The sequence below is a fragment of the Bactrocera latifrons genome, unplaced genomic scaffold, assembly GCF_001853355.1.
Source record: "Bactrocera latifrons isolate USDA-ARS-PBARC rearing strain unplaced genomic scaffold, ASM185335v1 scaffold_451, whole genome shotgun sequence".
Classification (NCBI taxonomy): Eukaryota; Metazoa; Arthropoda; class Insecta; order Diptera; family Tephritidae; genus Bactrocera; species Bactrocera latifrons.
In genome coordinates this window covers 89,200-101,154 of record NW_017537103.1, presented here as the reverse complement: position 1 = coordinate 101,154, position 11,955 = coordinate 89,200, and the positions used below count along the sequence as shown (strand labels likewise).

Here is an 11,955-nt window from a genome sequence, read left to right as displayed (position 1 = left end):
CTATATTGCTAAATTTTTTATTTCTAAAATATATGTACCTATGGTTTCATGTTAATTCTGATTTGAAAATTTTGTTTCAATATTTCTAGTGGTTTTCATTTTGTACGGTTTTATGCTTCTCCTGTAAACCTACAAAAAGTGATGTTACGTTATTTTGCATTTTTCAATGCAATAAAACCAACTACTAATTTCTTAGAAATATATATAACTAAATACATTGTTTTATATTAATGAATATCTGCGTTATACATATATACGAATACAGAAAACGTATGTTGTGTATATTTGTAAATATGAGTACAATGTTTTCAAACTATTAGTCTCGCTAGATATCTTAAGCAGTGAAGTCTTTATCTAAACAGTTTTCCTATACACCATTGAACATACATTCAGTGTTTGTGGCATTACAATAATATTTATGGAAATAAAAAAGATTCAATAACCCCGACAGCAGAACACCATCAGAACGATAACCAGGATTAAAACACATACTTTCAACACCAGAGGGAAGGACTTATAATGCCTAAGTAAAATTCTTAAAAATCAAACACGTATGCGAGTTCTTAGAGCAAGCTCATTATATAGAGTTGGGGAGCAATCACATAATCCCGAAAGCCATGGTAATCGCAGATTAGATCCTGAGGTAAGCCAGTCCGAGCAAAACATCAATACAGTTCAACATAGAACTAGGCGGGAAAATCAAAATCGCTCTGAAGATCAAAGTAGAAATACTCGGGGACATAGGTCTAGACGAAAAAATCTTGAGATAAGGGCAGTTGAACAAAGTCTTAATACTGTTCAACATAGGCGGGCAAATTCACTGGTGCTGTTCAACATAGATCTCGGCGGAAAGTCGTTATTTAAGCTTTGAAGAGCAAAGTAGAAATTCTCGAGAACATAGATCTCAGTGAGAGAAGCTCTGAAGAGCAAAATAGAGATACCGGAAGATTTGAGTTTAAGAATTTAAAGCGCATGCGTGATCAAATACAAAGACAGTATGCAAGAAGATATTTAAAAATAAGAAGAGACAAACATCAAAGAGAAACGCGTCGTCGAAACGTTATCAGGAGGGATGCGAGGGGAGAAATAGTAAATCAGAGACGTCATCGTCTTCATAGAAATAATCTACTAAATAGGCAAACTGAAAACGAAAGACGTTCTCAAAGTATTACATAGATTAATGAGAGAAGGTAGGTCAAAAACGCACCTGCTCTGAAACGTATAGTAAGGTAGTACGTTCTGAAATTCGTCGTAGAGCGTGTACTATTCCAAAATTGTTCTACGGTTATAAAAAGTTAGAATTAATGCTAATTAAGAATAGTTCATCCAATTCTAACAGTCGGTCTTGTGTTAGAGAAATAAGAGGATAACAGTTTTGTGTTGGTATACCATATCCACACAAATATTGTTACCTCTTACAAAAACAATTGAAAAATTAGAAGGACATAAGGAACACGTTTTAATTTCAAATCTTACTACAGAAGACATTTGGAGTTTAAATAATTTAGAACACTTCCTGTCTGATAGTAGAGTAAATATGTCTTTCGCTGACTATTGTTAGTTTACAATACTCTGATTTGGAACTGATCTTTTTTGTTAATATAGCCGAGTTAACAAAATCGCGCCAGTCATTTCTTCGTTTCGTTACGAGGCGCCTATTGGAGAGTCCAAGCATAGCCAGGTCGTTCTCCACCTGGCCTTTTAAACGGAGTGGAGGTCTTCCTCTGGTTCCCCCGACCGGTACCGCGTCTAAATGCGATGGACGGGGCAAGGACTGAGGTGTGTATGTGCTTGTGGCATTTACTACAGTGGCCATATAAAGAAGTTCGGTGTGGAATTCGTGGTGAGAGAGAGACTCCGTCGACGAGTGCTGTCATTCACTCCGGCGAATGAACGTCTAGCCACAATTCGCATCAAAGCGAGGTTCTTCAACATATCGCTGATTTGCGCCCACGCTCCGATGGAAGAGAAGGACGATGTAACCAAAGATGCCTTTTATAAGTGCTTGGAAAGCACTTATGAGAGCTGCCCCCGCCACGATGTCAAAATCGTGCTTGGCGACTTTAACGCCAGGGTAGGCAAAGAAGGTATCTTTGGTACCACGGTTGGTAAATTCAGCCTCCAGGAAACATTCCCAAATGGGTTGAGGCTAATCGACTTCGCCGGGGCCCCAAATATGGTTATCTGTAGTACTAGACTCCAGCATAAGAAGATACATCAAGCTACCTGCCTGTCTCCGGATCGAAAAACCACCAACCAGATCGATCATGTTGTGATAGACGGGAGACATGTCTCCAGTGTTTTAGATGTGCGTGCGCTCACTATCTTGTTGCAGCCAAGATTCGCACGTGCCTCTGTGCAGCAAAAAACACACGCCATCAAACACAAGGAAGGTTCCACGTCTAGAAGCTGCAATCACAACAGACACTCGAACGATTCTCTACTCGGCTTCCACTCCTGCTCTCTGAGAGCACTCTTCAACAACTTGGTATAAGGGAACTGTGGGACGGCATTTCAAACTCCTTACGTACAGCTGCAACCGAAACCATTTTTTTTTTTTCGGAAAGTACAAAAGAACACCTGGTACGAGGAGGAGTGCCGTGTCGCAGCGGAGAGAAAACAGGCTGCCTACCTCGCAACGTTACGATCGACCACAACATGTGCGGGATGGGATAGATACCGAGAGTTGAAGAGGGAAGCAAGACGCATTTGCAGACTGAAAAAAAGACCCCGAAATGCGTGAGTACGAAGAGCTTGATAAGCTGGCCGACAGAGGTAATGCTCGAAAATTCTACGAAGAAATGCGTCGACTAACAAAAGGTTACATGACCGGAGCATACTCTTGTAGAACCCCCAGAGGTGATCTAGTGACTCATGTCCAGAGACAGCCTACTGAATGACAATGAAAGTATAACACCAGGAGAAAGCGAACACGATTCGCCAATTGATGACGATGGAGCAGACGTTCCATTGCCCGGCCATGAAGAATTTCCAATAGCAATTACCCGTCTGAAGAACAACAAAGCGACGGGGGCCGATGGATTGCCGGCCGAGCAGATAAGGAGCATGCATCCAGTTCTTTGTAAAATATAGTGGGACGAAAGCATGCCCCACGATTGGAATTTAAGTGTGCTATGCCCAATCCTCAAAAAAGAGACCCCACAATCTGCGCCAACTACCGTGGGATAAGCCTCCTCAATATCGCATACAAGGTTCTGTCAAGCGTATTTTGTGAAAGAGTAAATCCCACCGTCAATAAACTGATTGCACCTAAATAGTGTGGCTTTAGACCTGGCAAATAAACAAACCGAAAAGATATTCACCATCCGCCAAATCTTGGAAAAGACCCGTGAATGGAAAATCGACACACACCCCTCTTCATCGATTTCAAAGCTGCTTTCGACAGCGCGAAAAGGAGCTGTCTTTATTATTATGTCTGTATTATTACGGCTGTATTATTACGGCTGTATAAACTGACGTTGAGCAAGCCACCAATTAAATGTGTGAAGCTTACGGAGACGATGCTGTATAAATTCGTGTAGCAGCAGCTCAGCGCTCTTGAGTACCATCTACAATTTATTGATGAACAGTAACTCTTTGAGAATAATGCTACGGAATGCTAATGGTCTTTCCAAAAGTAAAAATTAATTAGAAGTTGTTCCGTACGACAGAAATATTAATATATATGTCTATTTAAATTTAAAAATTATGCATTATATCACACACTACACCCGGCAAACTCAGCACGAGGATCGCGTGCTATAATTATCAAAAGCAATATTGAACACTGCGAGGAAGATCCGATTAACACACTCATTGCGTTTAACTGCAACCAAAGGTCGAGAACTTCTCAAAGCTATAGAAGCAGTTGGATGCAATTTTGTTTTTACAGGAAGACCCGCTTATTGGAATACAGATAGACAGAATTTGTCAGACGTTCTTTATAATTAATAAACTACTGAAACTCAATTTATGTATTAAAGATTGCTCAGACTTGAGCTCCGACCATTCCCCAGTGATACTAAATCTGTATGAAAAGCCTTTTATTTTGGCCGCCAAACCAACGTTGTGTAATAAACACACTAATTGGTATAAATTTAAAAGTATAGTGAATAAAGTCGACCCAAAGCTTAAGCACATATCGACTGGTATTGAGTTAGATTGTGAAGTTGCAGAGTACACCAAATACCCGCCTAAATCTAAGTGGTACCAAATACGAAAAACACATTTTTAGAAAGTATCCATAAAAAGAGCAAGATTCGACGGAGATGGCAACAAAGTAGGTCATCTGATCTCAAAACTGAGCTTAATAAATGTACAGCGAAGCTAAGAACACCAATTAAACAGTTTAAAATATTTTCTTTCAAAACTTATCTGTTTAAACTGTTTAAACCTAAGCCGCGTAAGCCGGTACACGATGTTACATCATATAAACCACTTTCGCTGCTGCCAGCTTCCTCTAAAATCTTTGCGAATGTACTCATAAATAGGCTCAAACCAATAATCATTCATAAACACCTCATACCAATAGCTTCCGTGACCACCATTCAACAATTGGTCAGGTACACTGAACCGTTAATTTCGTTGAAAATACAATTGATAAAAAGACAAAGTTGGGCACTGCTGCTCAAACTGAAACACATGCCACCCAAACAATTTTGCGAAATAATTGCTTCGTATTTAAGATATAGATACTTCCGCTTTATACAAGACGATGCATACTCAAACTGGCAAAAGATAGCACCTAGGTATCACCTTAGATTCTAAGCTACGCTGGAAAGAGTATGTCAAAAAAAAAAAGCGAGCTTGGTATGACATTTGGCAAACTTTGTCACCAAGTTGGCAGGAAATCCCCGCTATCAATTCAAAACAAACTGTTATTTTATAATAAAGTCATAAAGCCAGTTTGAGCCTACAAAGCTCAACTATGGGGTTGCTCAAGTCAAAGCTGTATTGCCAGCATTCAACGCTTTCAAAGTAAGGTATTAAGGACTTTAGTTTATTCTCCTTGGTACATTAGATCTGCTGACCTACACCGTGATCTAGGTTGAAACAGCAGCTTAATAAGGAAGCCTCCAGACTCATCGAAACTGCTGAGTGAGAAATCTGGTTGAAACGCAAAAAGCCTTCCGGCCTAGTAAGACAACAGTAGCAGCAAATGTATTTCTTATCATTTAGCTTTTAAGTATCTCTCCTAATTAATAAGACTAGAATTGTTGTTAGTATTTTATTTTTACTAGGTACAATGTACATAAAATAATAATAATAAAACAATAATGAATCGCTCGCTTCTGCTCTGAAAACTTCGAAATCTCGATTTATACTGATGAAACGCGGAAAAATGGCAAAAATTTGTCGACCAAAATGGTACATATGTATGTATTTGTTTATTTATTTATTAGTATAAATATGAAAAAAAAATGAGTTGAAGTTTGATTAGAAATACTAAAAGACTTTTCGACTACCCAATATATACATATGTAATTTGTTATTATATAAAAGATTATTGGTTAAATATATGATAGAATTTAAATAGGACATAGGGAATGTAATTTGGATAAATGTTGTTACGTAATTAGATATTTAAACGGACAGACAGAGGGAGATGGCAAAATCGACTCAACTCGTGATGCTGATAATTAAAAAATTCGATTCACATCTCAGTTAAATTACAAATAAACAAATAAGGAAGGGTTAAGCTTGGGTGTAACCGACTCTACTCTTGCAAAGTAAAATGATATACTCGTATGAGATTTCTGTATATATTTTAATTAGAAATGGGAAGTGTTGCCTCAGTTATTTACATTCACATTGAAATTAATTGAACTATTTTAAATTGCATTAAAGCTGTATGAGGAATATGAAAATAATTCGTTTTTTGACAGTGAGTAAGTATTTATTACAATGATAGATGATAGATGATTAGTATCACGACCTGAGTCGATTTCGCCATCTCCCTCTGTCTGTCCGTTTAAATGTAATACGCGAAATAGTCTCTCAAATTTGAAGATAAGTCGAACGAATTGATATGGTGCGGCGAAAATTCCACTGGATCAATTTGTCCTGGTGATGTTTGAGATATCTAGGCATGACACCGCCCTCTAATAATAATTTAATGTACATACTTATCTCATAAATCACTAAAGTTACAATAGCCAAATTCGCTTGAGATAATTCCAATAGGAACTCTTACCGACAATGTGAAAAAGGATGAAATCGAATGATAACCCCACCTACTCCCCATTCCTTGTGACAAAAAGTACCCGGGAATTGTAAATAAAACGAATTGTAAATAAAACTTTTCCTAAGCATTTTTTAGGATGGCGTTCAGCTCCTTCAGCGAATTTTATTCTATCCTGAACAACTTTGTTAACTTTGGTCAAAATCGTGGCTCGCTGCGGAGATGCATTATCGTCGTGTAAAACTGCAATTCCCGGAGTTTTCGACAGACGTTCTCACGAAAACGCTTCAGTACAGCCAAACAGAACTGCTAATTGACCGTCTGTCTTTCTAGCGTGGATTCATGATGCACCAAACCACGAATATGAAAAAAGCAATGACTATCACCTTGATTTTTGAACGGCTTTCCTCCATTCCGATGATTCTTGACTTGCTTGCACGTCAAACTCATAAAACCATGTTTAGCACTGGCCTGACGATTTTCAAGAACCATATCATTCATCTTTTTAATATTTTAATAAATGAAAGACGTCGAAGGTCGTTCAGAACGAGGCATGTCTTAAACCATCTCTCGACCGTATTTGAAGGCTTTGCATCCTTTTAAATTTGAGTTTTTTGATAAATCTGAATCACCGCAAGCCTTTTCGAACATTCGCAACGATTCCGTACACAAGATTTGGTAATAAAAAATTGGTAATAAAAAATTTAATAAAAAATTAGGGAATTTTTTATCGATATTTTAATCCATTGTAAAAACGCAACGCACTACTGAATTGTACCTAATTAAACACGAAATGGAATTGAACATCTCCAAAACATCGATTTATCGCATCTTGACCGAATAATTGAGCTTACGAAGGGTGTATGCACACTTTGTTCCGCACAAATTGACTGACGACCAAAAATTGCTCAAAATCCAATACTCGGAGGACGATTATTTGACCAAAAATTACTTTTTAACCATTAACCACTCCTGGTATTCACCTGATATGGGACCGTGCGACTTCTTTATTTTCGGAAAAATGCATTTGCCGATGAACGTAGAGGCCATTCAAAAAGCTTGCACCGGTATACTAGCGGCCATACCGGCCAACGAGCTAAAACACTCGTTCGACATACTTTTGGACCGTGCAAAAAGCTGTATTGTCATTCACCTCGAAATGGATCACACTTTACAATAACTTCCAACAACTGTAAATTATGTTGTTGCAAGCATAAGTGAGCTGCGGAATGAGATCCAATGTTATAGAAACTAAACGTAACGATTCACTAATACATTTATATATTAAAATACATCGCTATTTTTATAAACTAAAGCTTACCGATTTACGGCCATATCGATCACTTAATTGAGTCCAAAATGAGGGGCTAATAATCATTCCCAAAAATACAATTGTTGTCATAAAAGCTTTTTGGTACGTAGATATGTTCCATTCGCATTGTGTTGTTGGTCCAATGATACTGAGTATGGTCATTTCCATAGAGTCGGCCATCCAACATAGACCAACAAAAAGTGATAGTTTAACGTGAAACCATCCAAATCCTAAGAGATTCACTGCTTGCTGAACGGTGTATGTATCTAGTAAAATATAAATTTATAATCTGGCAATATCATATACAAATTAACGGTCGCCTTAATACTTCAGATCTATCATAAATTTAAATAAAAATGTATCTTAACTTGCGTACCTATGAATCTGTATAAATAAAATCTTTATCAACTATTTTTCCGTCAATGAAGAGATCGAATACCCTTACGGTAAGGCTGATAATCTTTTAATGCTGTCCAAGAAACAAGTCCTTTTTTCGATGTCGTCTTCTGAGTGGAACTGCTTTTGAGCCAGACCATGCACCAAATTATTATTGTACAATGCAATATCTGGGAAACAAGGCCGGTGGGAAGGTACTGCCAGTTTAAGCGTTTCCAGGAATGTTTTAACGGGATTGGCAACGTGGGGCCGAGTGCTGTCATGCAGCAGAGTAATTTTTTTGTACCTTTCCTGGTGTTTAGGTCACAAGGAATTCAAGTTTCTTCGTCAAGTTTTTGGACTTCCCGGTGAGCTCCAGTGGCCAATTTCTTTGGTTAAAAGAAAAAAATCATCACTTCCCGCAAAAAATCGGACACATTTACATTTTTATAAAAGTATATTTTACAAAAACAAAGTCACTAATGTGGGAACGCAATGTCTAGGTTAAGTTTATTACGTTTTAAATTTATCAAAATCAGTCACCACTATTTGCTGAAGCCATCTGTTTAAATTTGAACATGTTCGTTGCTACCAAAGGGCGGGAAGTTAAATAATATATTTAGTTCTTTTTTATATATTCTACATATACGAATATTAAATAAAATAAGATAACACATACAGTCCACTAATTTTAAATAATAATTCGTTTTCCTCGGTAATATGTTTAAATATTACTAAACATGCTTCCTTGTTTAGTGTCAGCAAAACCGAGATATTATAATATTATAAGACGGTTGTATATTAAACTGAACACATAAGTCGTTTTAGGAAGAAACTAAACGGAGTGATCTAGCTGCCATCCAACACCATAGTTTGGATTAAAGAACATCAATGTTCTAGAAGAAAATTTAAAATCTGAGGAAAATTATGGACGATTTTAATATGAAAACTGTGCTAAGAAATGAACAAATAGTACATTTGCAAATTATGTTCAATCAAATGAAAAAAGATGTTCAACAATTTAATTAGCAATGCAGAAATTGACAACTTGAACGAGGAAATTGCTGAACAATATTTCCAAGAAGTTAAAATTATCAAAAAAAAGGAAAAAAAGAAGAGCTCAACAATACGTCATAACTTGGAATTGGAAAAATTAAAAAATCCAATATTTTACGGCAATGATAAAGAACCTAAACTAACTAATGTGGTCCAATAAATCTAGGAAGAAAAACTAATAACACTTTCATTACTCCCGCTATCTTCTGCAACTACAAAAGGATCAATTGAGTTAGTTCAAACATCAGACATAGCTAAAGTAGAATTTGTAGGCTATGTATATGTACATACATACATAAGCAGACATACATATATATGTATGCATTTAGATGCAATGCGCATACAATAATACCTAATAATAAAAATGTATATACATAGGAATTGTAAACTAAATGGCTAAACATAAGTCATAAATTTATTATACACTTTGGAAACCCATATCAGATAACAATAAGCACACAAACACATGTATTGAATTGTACACTTGAAAACAAACACATATGCAGTATAAACAATATGCTAAAATGCAAAAAGTATATACATATACTTACAAACATGTACACATACACATACATATATGTATTTAATTAGATAAGACCAGATTCCTAAAATAGTATATAAGCAATGAAAATACAAAATAAAAATTAGAATGAAATAATTTTCCCTCGATGCAAGTCTTTCATTGCCCTCCACCAGAGGTATTGAATAAAACTCATTTATGTATGTAATAACACCATCTGTTTACAGAGAGCGTGAACTTAGTTATGCACCTAATATGTATAGTATATATGCATGTTGTTATTAAATAACTGTTTTGTAAGAGAAAAAAGTTTTGAGAGGAAAAAATATAAATTAAAAATACTTATTATATTGAAATTTGTACATAACACTTTGATTGAGAATTAAACCCTTACTTTCCAATACGTTATAAGCATCTGTTAAAGCAATTTATGCTTTTATTTATTATTATTGAAGCCAAATTTGCGTCCATAATACTTAAAAAGGTTTTAATAATATCCTTATATCATTTTTTTGAGGACTAAATTCTATTGGCTTATTTACATCGCATTAGAACTAATTATTAATTTAATTTGTGTATATATTTAGTAACAATTCAAAGTAATTTCTGATGTTATAATTTCGAAGTATAAACGCTTGTTTACTACCGAAAGTTTTAATTAAGATTGTTTTGCATTTCAAAATAATAGAGAAAGTATGAAAAACATGTAATGCCTAACCTTGAATTTTATTTAGGAGCACCCTTCGATAAAGCTTACAGAATTGTGCCAAGAATGAATTGTTGAATTTATACCAGTGGTGGCCACTTCATAGCACAATTCCAAGAATGATTCTCTATCATTCTTGGCACAATTCTGTAAGCTGACTAAAGGGATGTTCAGTTTATTCCAGAGCGCCTCAAAATTAGCATTTTTTATAATAATTTTTGGTCATTTAAATTAAAACACCCTACATTTAGTACGAAAGAAAAATACTAATATTTTTATGGTTATGTTAAAACAACGGATTTTTGATACACCCATTAAAAGGATTTAAGCTTTCACTTCTCAATTATTAAAAGTTTTTAATAATTTTCCATTGAAAATGAATGCTATGAACAGGTTAGAGAACAAAGACAAAGAAATAGAGAAAATGTACAACTGAGTAGAGCACGAAATGTAATAAATACTACAAATTTAATTTAATTTGAAGTTGATAAAAATGTTGATATTAACTCACTTCCTTTGGGAAGCTCTATCAAATGTGCATGAACTAAATTACTGGAAAATGGGAATTGTTTGGCTAATAATTTTGCTTAATAGTTTACAATGCGTGAAACAAATTCTTTCACTACTATGCATTGTCACAACTATTAAGATCCGTCTTCCACTATTAATACAAAAAGATTTTTTTAATTCATTATATGATGGTTTTCCATCAAATGATAGAAATATAAGGAAAAATAATCGAGGCTACAATTCGGTCTATGCAAATAAACGAAGACCATCATTGAGTTATCAATATCACATTTTGCATAAGTCCCAAAAACAAGAGACGATTTTCCAATTTTCCATAATTTTTTGTTTGTCAATGATTTTTTTACAGTATTGTGCATCTACATATTTCTAAGAGAACCAATAGGACCATCCAAACTATCACCGGGGTGGAACTTCATTGACGATATGTATGTAAATATATAGGAGTGCTGGGTCTTATATAAGTCATAATTAAAGTCAACGAAAAGCACACAAAGTACTAAAAATTTCTTTCCATCACTTATTGTTCTTTTGTACACTTCCTTCTGACGCCAGAAATATGAGTATTTTAAGTTTATTTTCCATAACATTTGTTGTTGTTAGAATTTTGTTTTTTCCATACACTTGAAGAGTATTAAATATCATTTTAAAAAACTCAAAAACTTAAATAAAACAAGATGTTACACTTTATTTTGACTCTGACTGTAAGTGAAGACAGAAGGATGTCAATACGATCGGTAAGTCATAGAAGGATGTCGACTACATTTTATAAGACAGTATTAAATGAATTTGAGGGCAGTTGTGTATAGCACTATTTCTGAAATATTTGCAAATGAATGAAGTAATGAATCAAGCTTAGGTCGTAAATCGAAGTTAAAGACTTTATATCTGACATTTGGAATAAAGATGCTTTTAGCAAGGTATGGGTCTTCTATGCACATACATATGTATGTACATAAGTATAATAAGTGATAATAATGTTTCCGTTGATGTTAGAGGAAGCTCTTTAGATAATCATATATATAGGTGCGTATACAAGCGTTTCAACAGTGCAACTTTTTAAATTCAAAGCGAGAATACAAACGAAAATGTCCAGCAAGTAAAAGATGATATATATGAACTTAGAAATTTTTTGAATGGTCTATATCGACTGGCATCATTATGTCCTCGTTTATCTGCACAGGCCCAATTGTAGCCTCGATTATTTTTCTTTATATTTCTAACATTTGATGGAAAACCCTCATATAATGAATTAAAAAAATCTTTTTGTATTAATA

The 11,955-nt window shown here is 35.1% G+C and overlaps 1 protein-coding gene across 1 annotated transcript in view; it reads right to left on the bottom strand.

The window, feature by feature from the left end:
• Nucleotides 1-11,955, bottom strand: part of LOC108973071 (synaptic vesicle 2-related protein) — a gene marked incomplete at its 3' end in the record, with an annotated part of 128,888 nt that overhangs the window by 60,551 nt on the left and 56,382 nt on the right. Inside the window, exon 3 of the mRNA XM_018940087.1 lies at nucleotides 7,503-7,759. Within this exon, the coding sequence (XP_018795632.1) occupies nucleotides 7,503-7,759 (257 nt within the window). The remainder of the gene's footprint in view (nucleotides 1-7,502; nucleotides 7,760-11,955) is intronic.